This window comes from Lathamus discolor, chromosome 12 (assembly GCF_037157495.1).
Source record: "Lathamus discolor isolate bLatDis1 chromosome 12, bLatDis1.hap1, whole genome shotgun sequence".
Lineage (NCBI taxonomy): Eukaryota > Metazoa > Chordata > Aves > Psittaciformes > Psittacidae > Lathamus > Lathamus discolor.
Genome location: NC_088895.1, coordinates 11783704 through 11800389, shown reverse-complemented (window position 1 = coordinate 11800389; position 16686 = coordinate 11783704). Strand labels below are relative to the sequence as shown.

At 43.7% G+C, this 16686-nt stretch overlaps 3 protein-coding genes across 4 annotated transcripts; 2 read left to right on the top strand and 1 right to left on the bottom strand.

Moving 5' to 3' along the window:
* The first annotated feature begins 169 nt into the window (after positions 1–169).
* DDX55 (DEAD-box helicase 55) lies at positions 170–8399 on the top strand. The gene is made up of 14 exons (XM_065693074.1): positions 170–499; positions 687–737; positions 823–909; positions 1500–1591; positions 1700–1762; positions 2479–2628; positions 3076–3265; positions 3814–3896; positions 4320–4451; positions 4818–4910; positions 5271–5385; positions 6137–6305; positions 6669–6961; positions 7455–8399. Exons 1-14 carry the CDS (start codon positions 392–394, stop codon positions 7620–7622), a joined length of 1794 nt encoding a protein of 597 aa, XP_065549146.1. The 5' UTR covers positions 170–391; the 3' UTR covers positions 7623–8399.
* On the bottom strand, positions 7965–11824 carry EIF2B1 (eukaryotic translation initiation factor 2B subunit alpha). The gene is made up of 9 exons (XM_065693078.1): positions 11735–11824; positions 11545–11646; positions 11296–11432; positions 11097–11213; positions 10388–10500; positions 9474–9542; positions 8946–9021; positions 8592–8717; positions 7965–8352 (listed from the first exon to the last, which is right to left on the bottom strand). The coding sequence occupies exons 1-9, from the start codon at positions 11745–11747 to the stop codon at positions 8197–8199; spliced, it is 909 nt and encodes a 302-aa protein (XP_065549150.1). The 5' UTR covers positions 11748–11824; the 3' UTR covers positions 7965–8196.
* GTF2H3 (general transcription factor IIH subunit 3) lies at positions 11801–15842 on the top strand. 2 transcript variants are annotated; one of them, XM_065693077.1, is made up of 13 exons: positions 11801–11891; positions 12059–12138; positions 12468–12574; positions 12938–13101; positions 13359–13421; positions 13660–13689; positions 14108–14136; positions 14222–14296; positions 14397–14450; positions 14685–14753; positions 14858–14993; positions 15076–15112; positions 15201–15842. In XM_065693077.1, the coding sequence occupies exons 1-13, from the start codon at positions 11882–11884 to the stop codon at positions 15268–15270; spliced, it is 924 nt and encodes a 307-aa protein (XP_065549149.1). In that variant the 5' UTR covers positions 11801–11881; the 3' UTR covers positions 15271–15842. The 2 variants fall into 2 exon arrangements, with proteins under 2 accessions (XP_065549149.1, XP_065549148.1); XM_065693076.1 differs by having other exon boundaries at positions 12465–12574.
* Positions 15843–16686: the final 844 nt, after the last annotated feature.

Sequence of the window (16686 nt, the reverse complement as noted above, 5' to 3'; positions counted from 1 at the left end):
CCCTTTAGGCACTGGAGCTGCTCTCAGGTCTCCCCTTCAGGAGCCTTCTCTTGTCCAGGCTGCCCCAGCCCAGCCCTCTCAGCCTGGCTCCAGAGCAGAGCTGCTCCAGCCCTCGCAGCAGCTCCATGGCCTCCTCTGGCCTCACTCCAGCAGCTCCACGTCCAACCGGGACCTGCCCAGAGCGCAGCAGAGGGGAGAATCCCCTCCATCCCCTCCTGGCTCGGACGGGGCTCTCGCTGAGGTAAAACTCCCCTGTCCCGGCCGCTTAAGGCGCCTGGCAGCGGAACCAAGGCGCTGCGGAGCGTGTTTCCGGGCGGCCCCGGCAGAGCCGGCCCCCGGGGCTGTAGAGGGAGCGGCCGTGCGGCGGACACGGCGCCGGCGACCGCCAAAGATGGAGGCGGTGACTGAGGGGAGCTGGGAGACGCTGCCGGTGGCGCTGAGCCCGGGCGTGCTGCGGGCGCTGCGGGAGCTCGGCTTCGGCCGCATGACCCCGGTGCAGGTGAGCGGCCGCTCCCCCCGGGGAAAGGGGAAACCGGGCGGCAGGGCCTGAGGGAGGGGCGTTCGGCCGCGGGTTTCCCGCCTGTGGCTCGGCTGAGGTAACCCGTAGCGCTGTGGGGATTCAGCCTTGCGAGACCTACTGCCGCCGTTCAGCTGCTCATGTGGCGCCTCTGCGTTCTCTGTTTCAGTCCGCGACCATTCCACTCTTCATGAGCAATAAGGATGTTGCTGCAGAAGCGGTGGGTGATTTTTCCTGGTCGATTCGCTGTTTGTCGGAGCTTGCATTGGGCTGAGGGAAGACTGACACTGCTTTCCCCCTCACAGGTCACGGGCAGTGGCAAAACATTGGCGTTTGTAATCCCCATACTGGAAATCCTCCTCAGACGGGAAGAAAAGCTAAAGAAAATGCAGGTAAGATGAAGGTGCGCTGTCCTGGGTGTGTTTTAGTGGTGTGCCAGTAAGACTGGAGGCTTTCAGGGAAGGTATCACTATGGAAGACTGCACGCACGTAAAGTGATGGTGTGTTCAGCACCTGGGTATAACAGCAACAATGAACTGCTTAAAACTTGAATATTGGGCTGCTTTCTTGGCACTTCGCTGCTTATCTGACATTATCAGAACATCAACATGACTATCAAAACACTTTTCTGAGCCGTTAGGAAAATGGCTTAAAATATCGAGTACAGCGAGGTACTGCAAGCAAGTCTGAATGCTTTTGAGCGTCCATTAATTTTAGTGTATAGAGAACTTGCACTGGTGTTTGCTGTTAAATATCAGTACTGGATTCTGCTCTTGGTGCAAAGGCATTTTGGACATTGCTGTAATGCCTTTTTCATGTATATTTTGTGTTGTTCTGAATAGTTTATTGTATTCCTATGAAAATGTTTTGTCTAAAACTGGGATCATAATCGGGGCTCATGTTTGCTTGAAAGGGAGAATTTTGCCTAAAACTTTCTTCTCGGCTGTTATTTTCCATGCATTCCTGTTGGTTTTACGTGCAGGTTGGGGCTGTAATTATCACACCAACACGAGAATTGGCTATTCAGATTGATGAGGTGCTGTCGCATTTCACAAAGCACTTCCCCAGGTTCAGGTGAGTGAACTTGAGGCTTGTCACAACCACTGTTCCTTTTTCCTTTCGGCTTCTGTCATTCATAAACCAGTGAAAAATTACCAAAGTCTTTCTGTTTTCTTGTTTTAGTCAGATCCTTTTAATTGGTGGTAGGAATCCCATGGAGGATGTTGAAAAGTTTAAAGAACACGGGTGAGTTGCTTGTCAGTCATTTTTGTCATTGCCTTGCAGATGTGGCTTTCTCCTTGTCTGTAGGGTTTTCATTTAGGGTTTTGGTCCTGCTGGTGCTAAAATTTGAAGGTACTGCTTAAGTATGCTGAGGAAATGATGGATTCTTTCCCTCGAAGGAGATGTGCCATCCTGAGACAATAGGAAAGGCTCGTATGTGAAATCAGGGCCATTTATGTGTTGTTTGGGTGAAGGACAGCATGCAGTGTGGTGAGCTGAAAACTGTCTTCACTAAATATTTCAGTTCCTTCTTTCCTGTCAGTGTCATACTAGCAGTAGGCTCCGGTGAGGTGGGAGTCTCTGCTGGTGAATGTTTCTGAAGCTGGTGCTGATACTGAAGATGTTTTGGAGCAATTGTATTTTCTATGATGAAGCTTTTTGCACAGAGGAATCAAAGATTTCTCCTAGCTGACGGTTCCTTTCCATAGTTACTGGTTATATTCTAAACTTCTATTACCACAAATGGTCTGCTTTCACTTGAGCATTGTTTCCTCTCAACTTACTGCCTGAAAGGCACTGACATCTGAATACAGTTAGAAGCGACAAATGAAATTGTTTTATTGAAGAATGCAGTCAACTTTTGCACAGGTTTGTGCTGTGATTGATAATGCTGTTGGCAGCTCCCCAAAGTCTTCGCCTTGCAAAGTTACAAAACTGCTGTGTGTCTTGTTCACCAACAGTGGGAACATCATTGTAGCTACCCCGGGCCGCCTGGAGGATCTGTTCAGAAGAAAAGCTGATGGGCTGGATCTAGCAAGTTGTGTGAAGTCTCTGGATGTGTTGGTATTAGATGAAGCAGACAGACTTCTGGATATGGGCTTTGAAGCAAGGTATTGAAATCATACATTCCAGCAATGCTTTTGAAGTTTTAGATGAGTTCATATATGATTGATGTGAGCATGGCCTGTGATGACCTCTAAAGTTAAATATGTTCAGTTTTGTTCTTTTCTCTCTCTTTGCTCCATAGACACCATAAAGCAATTGCTGGGGGGGAAAGAGAATCAGAAGGAGCAGATCTTTGATGAATACAGAGTTTAAAAGTTCTTTTCTGATGTATGTTAGCTTGATTATCATTACTTACACATCAGAATGCCTTAAAATGCTTTAACAAGTAAGCTTTGATGTCCCTTTGATCCTTCTCTCAAAGTTAGCTCAATAGAAGATTGGCACTTGATAAGGAAATCTTACTTTGTTTGTAAACTCTTATTTCCAGTGATTAAACTTCTTTTTTGAGGGAAATCTTGGGACAATTATGTTCTACGTGTGCTTACTTGCAGTTTAAATGCCATTCTGGACTTTTTGCCCAAGCAGAGACGGACAGGTCTGTTCTCAGCAACTCAGACTCAAGAGGTGGAGAACCTGGTGAGGGCAGGTCTCCGGAATCCTGTCCGCATCTCGGTGAAGGAGAAGGGAGTGGCAGCAAGCAACACACAGAAAACTCCAACACGCCTGGAGAACTACTACATGGTGCGAACCTCTGCTTTGTGATGGTGTCTTGGTGCCTTTCTTTTTCTCCTGGCTCTATCTGTAAGTCTGTCCCAGATAGGATCACATTAGTAGAGGAATTGGAAGTCTCCAAGATACAAAGCTTTTATAGGTTCTCCAAAGATCAATCACCAAGCTAAGGAGAAGGATCTAAATTAACAACTGTGGTGTTTTCTGCTCTGTGAGTTTTGTTTGGCTGTTGTAACTCCAAACTAGCTGCAGCACTGTAGTTCCTTGACCTACTCCTAAGGAATGGGGAGAGATTTTGACAATTGCTGAGGGATATTTGAGATACTGCTGCGGAAGGGGTGTTGTGGCTGGGGATGGGAAGACTGGGAGCTAAGTATCTGCATATATTTAGAACAAGATACGTAAGAGTAATATTCTGCAGGAGGAACTATGGGAGAGACAATCACTGTTAAGAAATTACACCTGTAGTCATCTATCAGTGCACAGTGAATGGACGAAATGGGCAGATTGCTTTGTATCGAGTCCATTTATTTACCTCTTTTTTCTTTTGACCTGTGCAGATCTGCAAAGCAGATGAAAAATTTAATCAGTTGGTGCATTTTCTGCGGCAGCACAAACAGGAAAAACATCTGGTCTTTTTCAGGTAATTCTGGGTCTCATTGTGAGAACCCTTTGGTGTTTCAGTACTTAAATTCCAGAGCTGTGCTTTGTGTTTGCAAGGACACAACTGTTTAAGAAGTGATTAATTTTAATGGCTGTCTTGTACAATATGGTGCCTTAAAAGAGGTTGATCATTGCTTCATGTCAGGATTTGGTTGAATTTTATTAAGCAAAACATGAATTTGATATGCATTTTTAAAGGAAAGCATTAGAGATGATTATATGTTGATTATAAAAGCAATGCATGTATATTGTAAATAAAAATAAGCCATAGTATATATAGTATGTAGTATATATATAATATATATATATATATAAAATATATAATATATATTAGTATATAGGTCTCTGAGCCTTGAAAATGCAGCATAATCTCTCACCTTTACATCTGTCTGTATCAACACAGCACGTGTGCCTGTGTGGAATACTATGGGAAGGCTTTGGAATCCTTAATTAAACAAGTGAAAATAATGAGCATTCACGGGAAGATGAAGCACAAACGGAACAAGATTTTTACTGAGTTCCGGAAGCTCCCGGGGTAAGAAAATGAGCAAGAAACGTAATTCCCAGCAGCAGCAGAACTGCTTCAAGTAACATGTGGAAACTGTCAGTCTCTGAAGTCTTTTATTGAAATGACTTTCAGCTGTGGTGGACACAATGGTGATTTAATAATAGGACTTGTAACAGCGCATTGATTTTTCCTGGTGGTGTAAATCCCATTCCTTTTCACACCATTGTGTAGAATTCTAGTTGGTGAAAGCTGCAGATACCTTAGATGTTTTGTCTCTTCAAAACCCATGTATGGTTGCTCATTCTCCAGTGCAGATGCAGAACACGCAGCTGGGGGTGGGCTGGCTCTTTTCAAATGACAGTTTAATGAAACCATGCTCTTTCTTCTTCCTAGCGGCATTTTAGTGTGCACTGACGTGATGGCCCGTGGCATAGACATTCCAGAAGTACACTGGGTTTTACAGTACGACCCACCTAGCAGTGCAAGGTACAACTTTGGGTCTTAAGAACCTTCACTCATCTTGTGGTCATGTTACTGTCTTGTTTGGATATAAATTGGGTACATGCAACAAAAGGCTCTTTTCCACGTATTTAAACTTCCATTGTCGTAATTCTCCCTACAACATGCTTAAAGCTTGACACTAATGCAGATCCCCCTTGCTTTAGCCCTAACAATCCAGTGGGACTGCTGCATGTCTCTCTTACCATTTTTTACTTCTTCCTCTTGGTTTAAGGCAAAAGTATACAGCACTCTGTATTTTAATTCCACAAGATTTGCCTTTTTGCTGCCTATCACTTCAAAACCAGGCTGAGGCCCTCCTGTAAAGTCCTCTCTGTGCTGTTTCAGTGCCTTCGTGCATCGGTGTGGTCGAACAGCACGGATCGGCAATGTCGGCAGCGCGCTTGTGTTTTTGCTTCCCATGGAAGAGTCTTATGTTAACTTCCTCTCAATCAACCAAAAGGTTAGTAGACTTATTCTAATCCAAGGCAGGAAAGAGCAAGGGGACAGGCTCACTGATAGGAGTTTAGGTTCAGAATTGTAGAACTTAGGGGGATATGCATAGGTAACACACAATTAAGAAAAGACAAGAGTTGCTTTTCTGATGTATTTCAGCATATGCTCTATTCTAGATTATCATTATTTACACATGAGAATGGCTTAAAACACTTTAACAAATAAGCTTTGATGTCCCTTTTCTCTTTCTGTCAAAGTTAATTAGTTCAATAGAAGATTGTCAAATACCTGTTAGAACAGGACTGCTCCCAGTGTTACCATAGAAGTAGGATAGATAGAAAAGGCTTTTCATTTCAAAGGGTGTGTAGATTGAGCACTTCAGAAGGACAGCACTGGTTAAACACTCCTGCCCCCAGCAGTGTATACACTGCACCCTCCACACTGTTTAACTCTGATAATTTCATGTGTTTGTGGGATGTAAACATTCTCTGGAGCTTGCTAATGAGAACAGAGCTTGATAAGGGTGAGATGAGCTTGTGGGCTGTCTCCAGCTGTGGTGTGTGAACTGCCCTGCTAGGATAAGACAAGGGGGTGTGGGGCTGAATGCTGAACTTGTGTTGAAGTGACCACATAGAAGGGGGCTTAGAGCTGACTGAAGATCAGCAGGGGAAGAAGCATGTGTTCAAAGCTTCACAGCACATTTTAAATCATTCCACTGAACTCTTCCTTTGGTTTTGTGTTTCTTGTCTGATTTTCAGTGTCCCATGCAGGAAATGAAACCACAGACAAACGTGTTAGATCTTCTCCCAAAACTGAAGTCAATGGCTCTTGCTGACAGGGCAGTGTTTGAGAAGGGGATGAAAGCGTTTGTGTCGTACGTTCAGGCTTATGCCAAACACGAATGTAATCTCATCTTCCGAATAAAAGGTAATTCCCATCAGGGGCTGGCATCTGCTCCTGCTCTTTTCAGAACAGTATTCGGTTTGGGAAAGAACACAGTGTTACTGTCCACAAGCCTCAGCTCTTGATTCCTGGTGTCAGATTTACTTCCTGCAGCATCAGATTCTGGCAAAACTCCCATTTTCCCAAGCAACTTGTTTCTCTTCTTTTAAACAGACATAATTTATGACATAAGCATAAATAAAAGTGATTTAGTATTGTTTGCGTTCTAGACTTGATAGTAGCAACAATACAATAAGATAATGTTTGGGGTTTTCTAATTGTGACTTACTAAGTTAAACTGTCTTTTTATTCAGTGGGAAACTGACTTTATAATCCTTACTTTCACAGATCTGGATTTCGCAAGTCTTGCCAAAGGTTTTGCATTGTTAAAAATGCCAAAGATGCCTGAACTAAGAGGAAAATGTTTTCCAGACTTTACTCCAGTCACTGTTAATACAGACTCCATTTCATTTAAGGATAAAAACAGAGAAAAACAGAGACAAAAGCAATTAGAACAACAAAGAAAAGACAGAGAGGAAAATGGAGGGAAAAAGAAATTCATAAAGAACAAAGCCTGGTCAAAGCAGAAAGCCAAGAAGGAGAAGAAAAAGAAAGTAACAGCTAAAAGGAAGCATGAAGAGGTAAACTGTGTCCATCCTATTGAACTGCCTGTGATTCCTGCTGCATAGGGACATACCTCTGATGGCAGAACACCCGGGGATCTTAGTTTGATGTAGCTGAAGAATGTAAAGTAACTTTTTAGGACCTTGACAGGCAAAGCTTGAAAAAACCAGAGCTTTTTAAAGCCAGACACTAAAACAACTTCTCAGCACTCTGATGCCGATCAGTAATGCTGCCTGCAGAGGTAGCATAGCTTTTCCTTTCTGTAAGGCCCAGCAGTATGGCACAATGGTGGACAGTACTTGGTTTGGGGTTTTGTTTTTTTTCAATTCTCAACAAGAACAACTGAGAGTTAGGTGGTTTCCTAGGTATAAATCAAGTATTATTTCCGACTTGGATAGTTCTGGCATATCAAGAGTTGTAAACTTCTCTTGTGTTCCGCTGTATGGAATGAAAACCTTTTGGTGTGTGTTTAATTAGTGTTGTGCTTAATTTGTTTTCACCTGCCAACAGGGCTCTGATATTGAAGATGAGGATATGGAAGAGTTGCTGAATGACACAAGACTCTTGAAAAGATTAAAAAAGGGAAAAATCAGTGAAGAAGAATTTGAGAAGAGACTAACAAGCAGCCAGAGTAGGCTCAAAGCAGGAACTGTTGCTGACTTAGAGTCTGAAGGTTGACAGTTACTCTAACCACGCTTTTACATTAAAATACTGCCTATTTCAATAAAACTGGATTTTTATAACAAAACAATGATGCAGAGAACAGAATTGATCTAAGTTCTTCATAAGAGACGTGGAGCCCACAAGGACAAACAGAGAAGCCTGTAGTTAAGAACACAGCTAAGAGAACTGCTCTCCCATGGTGTGGCCAAAGCTGCAGGTTGCCATTAGCAGCCTCGTGCCTGTTTTCACTTTGCTTTTTTCAGGTATGTACCCCAGAGCAGTAAGCAGCAGCACACCTCAGAATGAGGCTGAATACACCTTAAGGTGTTTTATTTTACAATATCAAAATACTCCACCCATCTTTAAAATAATTTATTTTAGATCTTTAGAAGCTGTAGTAACTTTCTTTTTTAACAGTGGTCCATCCGTATATAACATGTTGCTTTAAAAACTCAAGAAGGCCAATAATTACATTACTCCTTATGATGTCCTCTCCTTACCATGTCCATTTAACTTGTATCATCCTCCCAGTTCTTACACCTGTGACAGTCACTGAAGATGATGCATCCTGTACACAGAGTCCTCTTTGTTACAGATAGAGTTTAATAAGTTCATCACTGACAGCTGAGGGAGTTAACACACCGAGGTCTGTAAACAGTAATGTAATGAGCGATGGTGATGTGTAGTCAATCCAGGGATGCTCCTCTGTTAGATTCTGATTTGTTTTCAGAGTGTCTGCTTTGTACTAGAAGGAAATGGAGACAATTGGAAATTAAAACCTCTCTGGGGCAAGAGTGGTGCTGTAGTCCCAAGCAGATGTTTGTGGTAAAACTGAAGGAAGTCAGTTGCTTTAAAATGAGGTACAGGCTGGTGCCACCTTGATCTCAGCTGTTGTATCTTACGTATAAAGAACAACTGGTAGTTCTGAAGAGTGTTAACTGTTTTTTAGCCCCTTGGCTAAGAAGTAATTTGGATTTCTCTTACCTTAAACTTATCTGGGACGTCCTGCTGATTCAGAGGGAAAAGCCTCACAAACTTGAAACTTTCAGCTACCACATAAAACGGCTTATTCTGTGCTTTGGCACACACAGCAATTTGATTAGTGCCAATCTGTGGAGACAGAGGGAAAATGACACTGCAGGCTCAGTTCTAGTGTGACATAATAGTGCCCAGTTTCCACCCATAAATAGATGGTTCTGGATAATGTCCAAACAGAAGTTTTTGTTGGTTTTTTGTTGGTTTTTTTTTTTTTTTCAGAAAGCCCTGAATTCTTCAAAGAAATCAAACTTTAAAAGTCTGGAGTTTACAGAACAATGTAATAAACCCACAACCTCCTACCTTGTTGATAATGCCACCACTTTCAACTACTCCTTCAGCACCAACTAACACCAGGTCCACTTTCTCCATAATGTAGCTGTTCAAAGGGAGGAAAGAAATCCAATACTTACTGGGTAATACGACAAGTGACTCACTGAATTGACCTTCAGATTTATTGTAGTTCTTTCTTATGTTTTGGACTTATACTGAGCAGTGGTCATTTAACAAATAGCTTAAGAAACCCTCAAATGATAACGTGTATAAGTGAGGGGAAAAGTAGGACCTCAGTTTGTTTTTTACAAGTGTCCACAAGTTCTACACTCAGGTCTGACTCCTTTTGTCACTCTGACATACAAACATCAGATGCTTGTTTTGCAGCAGACGCGTTCTCCTAATGGTGCACCTAAAGGTGTAACTTGTTCAACTTGTTTGATGACTGTGACAAACCAAGTCATCACTTCTATGATTTGGACAAGCTTCTAGGAAACCTACATCTAACAGTCTCAAAATTATGCTGAAAAATACTAAGATTTAATGATCAGACTTTACCCAACTGCAGCATCCAGAATCACAGTCACGGGAATGTTCAGCTTCCTCAGGGCTTTTGCCATTTTTTGCCTATGAAAAAGACATGTTTGAAGCTTAGAAGCCTTTTCTTTAAAGACAATGCTAGAAAAATATTGTCTGAAGGCCTGAAACCCTTGACTGCCCATGTTCTCTTGCTGGTAGTTTTGGTTTATGATGTACCTTCTAACAAAAAATCAGTTATTGTGTAGAAATTGAAACAAACAGATTAGAACGAACCCACTAAAAGTAAAGAACGTTTGTTTTACCAGTCAGGAGTTACAGCTCCAGGAAGATGAGTCAGTGAGCTATTAAGATGACAAGAGTACCTGAACTGCCTCAGCTTGTCCATCAACAGGGTATTTAAGAAACAAGAAATAAAGCATGGGCTGCAGTGCTAGGAGCTGTTTCAGTGAAGCCGGAGAGTCATATGTACTTTGACTGAACATCCTTGTTTGCAACATGCATTACCCAGCATGCAGGATTTACTACTTCACTCACACAACCATGTGTGCTTTGAAGAGGGAAGGCCTGTTCTCTTGCTATCAGTAATATACTTTATTTAGGATCTTCAAATGACATTGCTAGCTGAATGTTTTACTTTGCTATGATAATGCTGATTATTTTAGCCTACTTTTGAAGCAGACCACTAGAAATCAGTTGTCTCCCATCTCCCAAGGAGGTTGCCTGGTATTGACTGAAAGTTTGCAAGCCTCTGAAGAAAACCCAGATGATGTAATTGGAACATTTAGTATGGGGTTGTTTTCACTTATCCAGATTAATGTGATACTGGTGATGGTTACCATTCAAAATGCTGCAAACAGGCCTAGCAGCTTAAGGTCTAGCAGACTTGATGGTAGCTGTTAACCAAGATAAAACCCAAAAGAATGAGTACTCACCCTGCTTGATCTGGCTGTGATTCAGTGACATAAACACTGAATCGCTTCTTTGCCTCAACAGCTGCTCCTAACACTCTGAGGACCACTCTGGAGTAGGCATGTGTCAATATTCGCTGTCAGAAAACACAAAGACATCACTTTCTGTTGAGCTTTGAGAAGCCCGTTACTTGTGCTAACGGTGGCATGGCTTTTACTTCACACAGGTGTCCATCAGTGTTAAATAATAATGCCTGTCGCGTGTATTCTACAAGTCATAGGATAGAAAACTACCCTATGAGCTGGACTGTATGTGGCTAGCCCTGATGGGGTGATGATTTAGTGTTTTAAATGGAAACGTGAAGCTGTGACTCCTCAGCACCTCTTAAGAGGTAGAACATGAGATAGACCTGGATTGCATGGAAAGGGAAGGGGCAGGGGAAAGATCATAGAATCACAGCAGTGTTTAGGTTGGAAGGGACCTTAAAGCTCATCCATTTCCAACCACCTGTCACAAGCAGGGCCACCTTTCACTAAACCAGGTTGCTCCAAGCCCTGTCCAACCTGGGACACTGCCAGGGATGGATGATATCACACCTATCTATATGCAGAAGCCACCACTAGACAATGCTGCTGTGAACATTAATAATCTTCACTCCCCTCCCCTTTTGTTTTCCATTGCTGTAAGAAGTAGAACACCAAAACAAGAGTGACCCTGGCTCTGCCTACTCACAGCACCGTCTCTGATGAAAGGATGACACAGATTGGCGATTTTATTCCGACAGAGAGACACTTTTCTCAGGAAGATCTCCCCGCGCTCGATCATGATTTCCTTGCACTTGGAGTAGTCCTGGAAAACACAGCTCTGGCTGCTGCGGGGCTGCGGTCCCCCCTGCAGGCAGCACGGCGGGGCAGGCGGCAGCCGCCCTTACCGAATACTCCAAGGAGGTGAGGCTGATGAAGCGCAGGAAGAGCTCCCCGCCGGAGGACACGGCGACCGAGGAGTCCACCCGGGACAGGGTGTCGATGGCAGCCAGGAGGCTGCTCCTCAGGCCCTGGATGGTCTCCCCTGCGGACAAGCAGAGATGCACGGTAAGAACCCCACCGACACGGGCCTCGCTGCGGGGAGACTCGGGGCAGAGCGGGAGCCCCGGATCTGGGGTGGGGGGAGCCGGACCCACCTCGGTCCTGCTTGAGGAAGCCCAGCAGTGCGCGGATGGCGGCCACGGCCGAGGCGACATCGGGGTCGTCCCTCAGCTGCGCCCTGAAGGTCTCGATCAAGTCTGCAGGGAGCGGGGCGCGTCAGTGATTCCCCCCCGCCTTGCCCTGCCCTGCCCCGCACCGCCCGCACCCCGCTCCCGTTACCGTTACCGTCCGTGCTCATGGTCGCCCAGCTCCAGTTCCCCTACCCGCCTGGGCGTGGCGCCGCCCGAATGACGGCACACGTTTGGGTGACGTAATGCCGTACCGCGGCATCATCTCCGTGCGCCGCGAGCAGCTGGGCCCGCGGCCGGCGCTATGAGCGCGGGTGAGGCTCCGGTGCCCGGGCTCCTCCGGGAGAGGCTGGGCGCGGGGGTCGCGGTGTTGCCACCCGTGCGCTGGGGCAGCCCCCTCTGCTCGGGGGCCTTCGGTCGCTGCTGTGCTCGGCGTCCGCGCGGAGCCTGGGGTGACGCTGCGGTGTTCTCTCTGTTCCAGATGATGACCTGAGGCTGCTGGTGGTAGTCATTGACACCAACCCCATCTGGTGGGGGAAGAAGGCGCTAGGAGAAGCGGAGGTACGTTCTGCTGGGTGTGGGTGCTGCTGGGGGCCATTCGGCGGGGGATATTGCTTGTTTAATGTTAGTAAGCAGGCAACAGATAAGTCTTTGAGTTCTAAACTCTGTTGACATTGTCTGCTAGAACAGAATTTATGATTATTAGAATATTCTTTAAAGTAGCTATCCAGCATCGCGTGGTCAAAGCTTTTTTCTAAAATCTTCCTATTAGGAAACTTTTGGCATCGTCGAATTCTTTTAACTGCAGTGATTTGAGAGATTTCGTCTAAATTACTTCACTGTAAATGTTACTGCCCTGTGTCTGCTTTCTTCTTCCTTTTTTTCAGCAGTTCACCCTATCAAAATGCATCGACGCAGTCATGGTGCTGGGAAACTCACACTTACTTATGAACCGCAACAACAGACTTGCTGTGATAGCAAGTCACACACAAGAAAGGTAGAGTTGCTTCTTAACAGGGTGAAGATTTAGAGCACGCTTGCCTGTATCTATCTCCTGATTTTCTTCTGAAGTACATAATTGCAATCAGGTTTAAAATGCATAATACGTCATTGTCTTAAAGATCTGCCCCTAAGTGCAGACATGGCATCTATTTGCCATCTCTCTTAAGAGGGGCCTCAAAAGGAGGGAGGTGAATGGGTTTTACTCCATTTTGAGTTTAAGGATTACCTGCTTTAGTGTCCAAAGTATTAAGATTAATTGATATTATACTGCAAAGTATTGTTGTCTACAGCTGAGTAGTTTATGGGTTTTTTTCTTACAAGGTTAAACCATATATACTTTGACTTTCCTGTGTTTCAGCCGTTTCTTGTACCCTGGGAAGGGTTGGGCTGCTGCAGAGCTCTCTGGAGATGGTGGTAGTTCCATGGAATCTAATTGCTCTGGCAGCAAGGATGGAAAATATGAGTTGTTAACAGCAATCAATGATGCAATTGCAGAAGAGATTAAAGACCTCATGACAAAAAGTAAGGAAAAGAAAATTCTAGGCTTAATATGCAGAATTGCAAAACACTTGCACTCCCAAGGAGTTGTGGGAGTTTCCTTTATTTTTATCATGCGAATTTGAATACGTTTCAAGCAGATGAGTTTATAATGTGTGACACTTCAGGCCTCTGCATCGATGCTATTTGCCAAAGATAAAACTTGTAGTATTTGCTGTGGTCGGGTTCACCAACTGTTTTCATATCTAAAAGTAACTTCTGCAACTTTCCCTGTATTGCAGGTGACATGAGGGGCCAGCAAACAGAAACTCTGTTAGTAGGATCACTCTCTAAAGCCCTTTGTTGTATCCTTTCAGTAACAGAATCTTCAAAGCTTTTGTGTGTTTTCAAGACTGTTTCTTATAATACTAGTTAAGTTTTACTATTCCTTTCTTGTAATAATACTTAAAACTGAAACGTTTGCCTAATAGCTGTGGGTCAGGCTTATTAAAATGCTCGTTGGTTAAGGTGGTGAGCACGTGGCATGGATACTGGGGTTATTTTCAAGAATTGAATGTAGATTCCTTCATGTCAGCTAATTAGATATCAACAAGATGAGCAAAGATGTGAAAGGTAAAGCCTCTTCTCCTGTTTTGAATACTTACGTAAATATTTGAATCGGACATTAAGTACATATGTACATACAAACAAATATACATATGGTTTGACATGTCCCCGTTTCCAAAATTGGCAAGATTAGGTACATGTTTATCCTGATCATTCCACAGGGACCACCTCCTTCCCTGATCAACATCTTGGTGCTTTTGGACAATAAGTGAAATGGGTCTGCTTTCATGACAAGCCTGAATTAGTCCACAGATGCTTGTCACTGGGACTATAAAAGAGTTTCTTATAGGTATTTTAATTGAGATGTTAGATCTAACATCTTGGATGTTAGATAGGTAACTGGGATGTTAGGTGCTACAGAATTAAAAGGGCAAACTGCAGGCAATAGAAACAATGTGCTCATGTGTTTCTTTTTAATATTTAGGCAATCAAGAAATGAAATCAAGGATTTTGGTAAGGACTTTTGCTGACAGTTTTATTTCAGTCTTGAAATCCAGTGATATTATGTAGGCCAACAAGTTTGAATTGTTTTATTTAGGTCATAAAAGCAGCGGAAAACAGTGCATTGCAATATATGAACTTCATGAATGTGATCTTTGCAGCACAGAAACAGGTGAAGCTGGCTTCTTTCTCATATGTATTATATTGTATTAATATCCACAGATAAAAAAGATTGTTCATTTCTCTTATGCATTGCATCTCTTTTCTTGCAGAGTGTTTTGATTGATGCTTGTGTGTTGGACTCTGATTCAGGTCTCCTACAACAGGTACAGACTCCACTCCCTATTCTCATTTGCTGTTCATGTTAATTCACAGATACTTGATGCTAGATAGTTTGAGATGTTCCTAAGCTCTCTTCTTTCATTTGTTTCAAGAGTGGGTGTGGAAATATGTTCAGTGGGTCTGACAGTTCCAACATGCAAGCCTTGTGCAGTGTGTGGGTATTCTAAATATCCTGGTAATTATAAACCAAAGCAAGCTGATCATTCTCTGCTTTCCAGGCTTGTGACATTACGGGTGGCATGTATCTGAAAGTGCTCCACATGCCATCCCTTCTGCAGTATTTGTTGGTAAGTCATTTAGAAAACACTTAAGTGCTTTTTCCTGTGTCAGATGTGAATCTTACTGACTTCATTGACAAGGAAATACAGCAGCACCTTCTCTTTTCATGCAGTGGGTGTTTCTCCCTGATCAAGAGCAAAGATCACAGCTTGTCCTTCCACCTCCAGTTCATGTTGACTACAGAGCTGCATGCTTCTGTCACCGAAATCTCATTGAAATCGGTTACGTGTGCTCCGTGTGCTTGTCAAGTAAGCTTATAAATAGTGAAGGGTCTGATTCCTTACATTCAAGTGAACTGTTCTAGTGAAAGCCCATTCTTTTCTTTTCCAGTATTCTGCAACTTCAGTCCTATTTGTAGTACATGCGAGTAAGTGTTTCTTCCTCTTGTCCCAAGGGTGGGTGTGGAAATACGTTCAGTGGATCTGACAGCTCCTTTTTCTAATGCTTTTTTTCAGGACTGCTTTCAAAATATCATTGCCGCCTGTCATGAAAGCTAAGAAGAAGAAATTAAAGGTGGCTGCGTAACTACGTTATGTAAAGACGTCATTACCTCCTCCAGGAATTGCGTAAGAGGGAACATACTTGAGGAATTGGTGATATTGGATTTGAGAGGAATTGGTGGTACTAGATTTGAGCTATTGCTTGGTTTTTAGGGGATGAATACTCAAATCGTGTGTGTTCTACACAGCCCTCTAAGTAACAAATCACTATATTGCCACGTAACCTGTGCTGGTTTAAATGTGAGAGGAGCTGGGAGTTACAGCCTGTTAAGACACATACCCTGGGAAGAAGAAGGTATCCTGGCCATTGCCAGCGTTTCACTCCTCCAAGTTATATTCAAAGACAGGAAAACTTGATTCTTTTTGTGCACTGGTGTGAAGATAAGAATGACCATTTCTAGTGCGTAGGATCAGACCCTGAGCACTGTGCTGTTGAGGGACTTCAACCTCCTGCTGCGTTTTGCTGGCAACGTTTGGCCTGCCCTACCTGTGCGCTGACGTGTGCTCACGTTCCTTTGGCTGTACTGTCTCTGTGGTATTGACTTTCCTAACTGGGTATCTCTTCTGAATAAAAAGGCCTCCGTTTGTTTAAAGGAACCGCAGTAACGTCAGGCTGGCTGGTTGGTCTTTAAGGTTGTGTTTTGAAACTGGACTTTGATTTAAACTTTCTCCCCCCTGTGTAAAAAGCAACTGTACGGTTGGGTGTTTGAACCTGTTGCTTGCAACTGATGTTCTCCTGAAAGGAATACTGTTCCTGCTGTATTCCTGTATAAAGGAACACTGTAACTGTTTCCTACATTGAAAACCACAGATATTTTTTTCCCCTGAGGTCTATAGAGGAATTTATGTCATGTCTTGATCCTTGCATCGGTGTTTATCAGTGTAACGACTGCCATGCCGGACTTTTCCTGGCTTGTTTTGGTTGGCGGCTGTATTATAATTCATTTTGTACCAGAATCACAGAATCACAGAATCCCAAGGGTTGGAAGGGACCTAAAAAGATCATCTAGTCCAACCCCCCTGCAAGAGCAGGGTAACCTACAGTACATCACACAGGAACTTGTCCAGGCGGGCCTTGAATATCTCCAGTGTAGGAGACTCCACAACCCCCCTGGGCAGCCTGTTCCAGTGCTCTGTCACTCTTACAGTAAAGAAGTTCTTCCTGATGTTAACGTGGAACTTCCTATGTTCCAGTTTACACCCATTGCCCCTTGTCCTATCACTGGATATCACTGAAAAAAGCCTAGCTCCATCATCCTGACACCTACCCTTCACATATTTGTAAACATTGATGAGGTCACCCCTCAGTCTCCTCTTCTCCAAGCTAAAGAGACCCAGCTCCCTCAGCCTCTCCTCATAAGGGAGATGTTCCATTCCCTTAATCATCTTTGTGGCTCTGCGCTGGACTCCTTCAAGCAATTCCCTGTCCTTCTTGAACAGA

What these genes read in the sequence shown, in the direction of transcription:
- DDX55 (XM_065693074.1), top strand. Translation starts at nt 392, where the DNA reads ATGGAGGCGGTGACTGAGGGGAGCTGGGAGACGCTGCCGGTGGCGCTG. An exon ending in GACCCACCTAGCAGTGCAAG is followed by an intron (nt 4,911 to 5,270) that starts GTACAACTTTGG and finishes GTGCTGTTTCAG; the next exon opens with TGCCTTCGTGCATCGGTGTG. An exon ending in CTAAAAGGAAGCATGAAGAG is followed by an intron (nt 6,962 to 7,454) that starts GTAAACTGTGTC and finishes ACCTGCCAACAG; the next exon opens with GGCTCTGATATTGAAGATGA.
- EIF2B1 (XM_065693078.1), bottom strand. An exon ending in CTTCCTCAAGCAGGACCGAG is followed by an intron (nt 11,433 to 11,544) that starts GTGGGTCCGGCT and finishes GCTTGTCCGCAG; the next exon opens with GGGAGACCATCCAGGGCCTG. An exon ending in CTTTCATCAGAGACGGTGCT is followed by an intron (nt 10,501 to 11,096) that starts GTGAGTAGGCAG and finishes GTTTTCTGACAG; the next exon opens with CGAATATTGACACATGCCTA.
- GTF2H3 (XM_065693076.1), top strand. An exon ending in TAAAGACCTCATGACAAAAA is followed by an intron (nt 13,102 to 13,358) that starts GTAAGGAAAAGA and finishes CCTGTATTGCAG; the next exon opens with GTGACATGAGGGGCCAGCAA. An exon ending in ACTCTCTAAAGCCCTTTGTT is followed by an intron (nt 13,422 to 13,659) that starts GTATCCTTTCAG and finishes TCAGCTAATTAG; the next exon opens with ATATCAACAAGATGAGCAAA.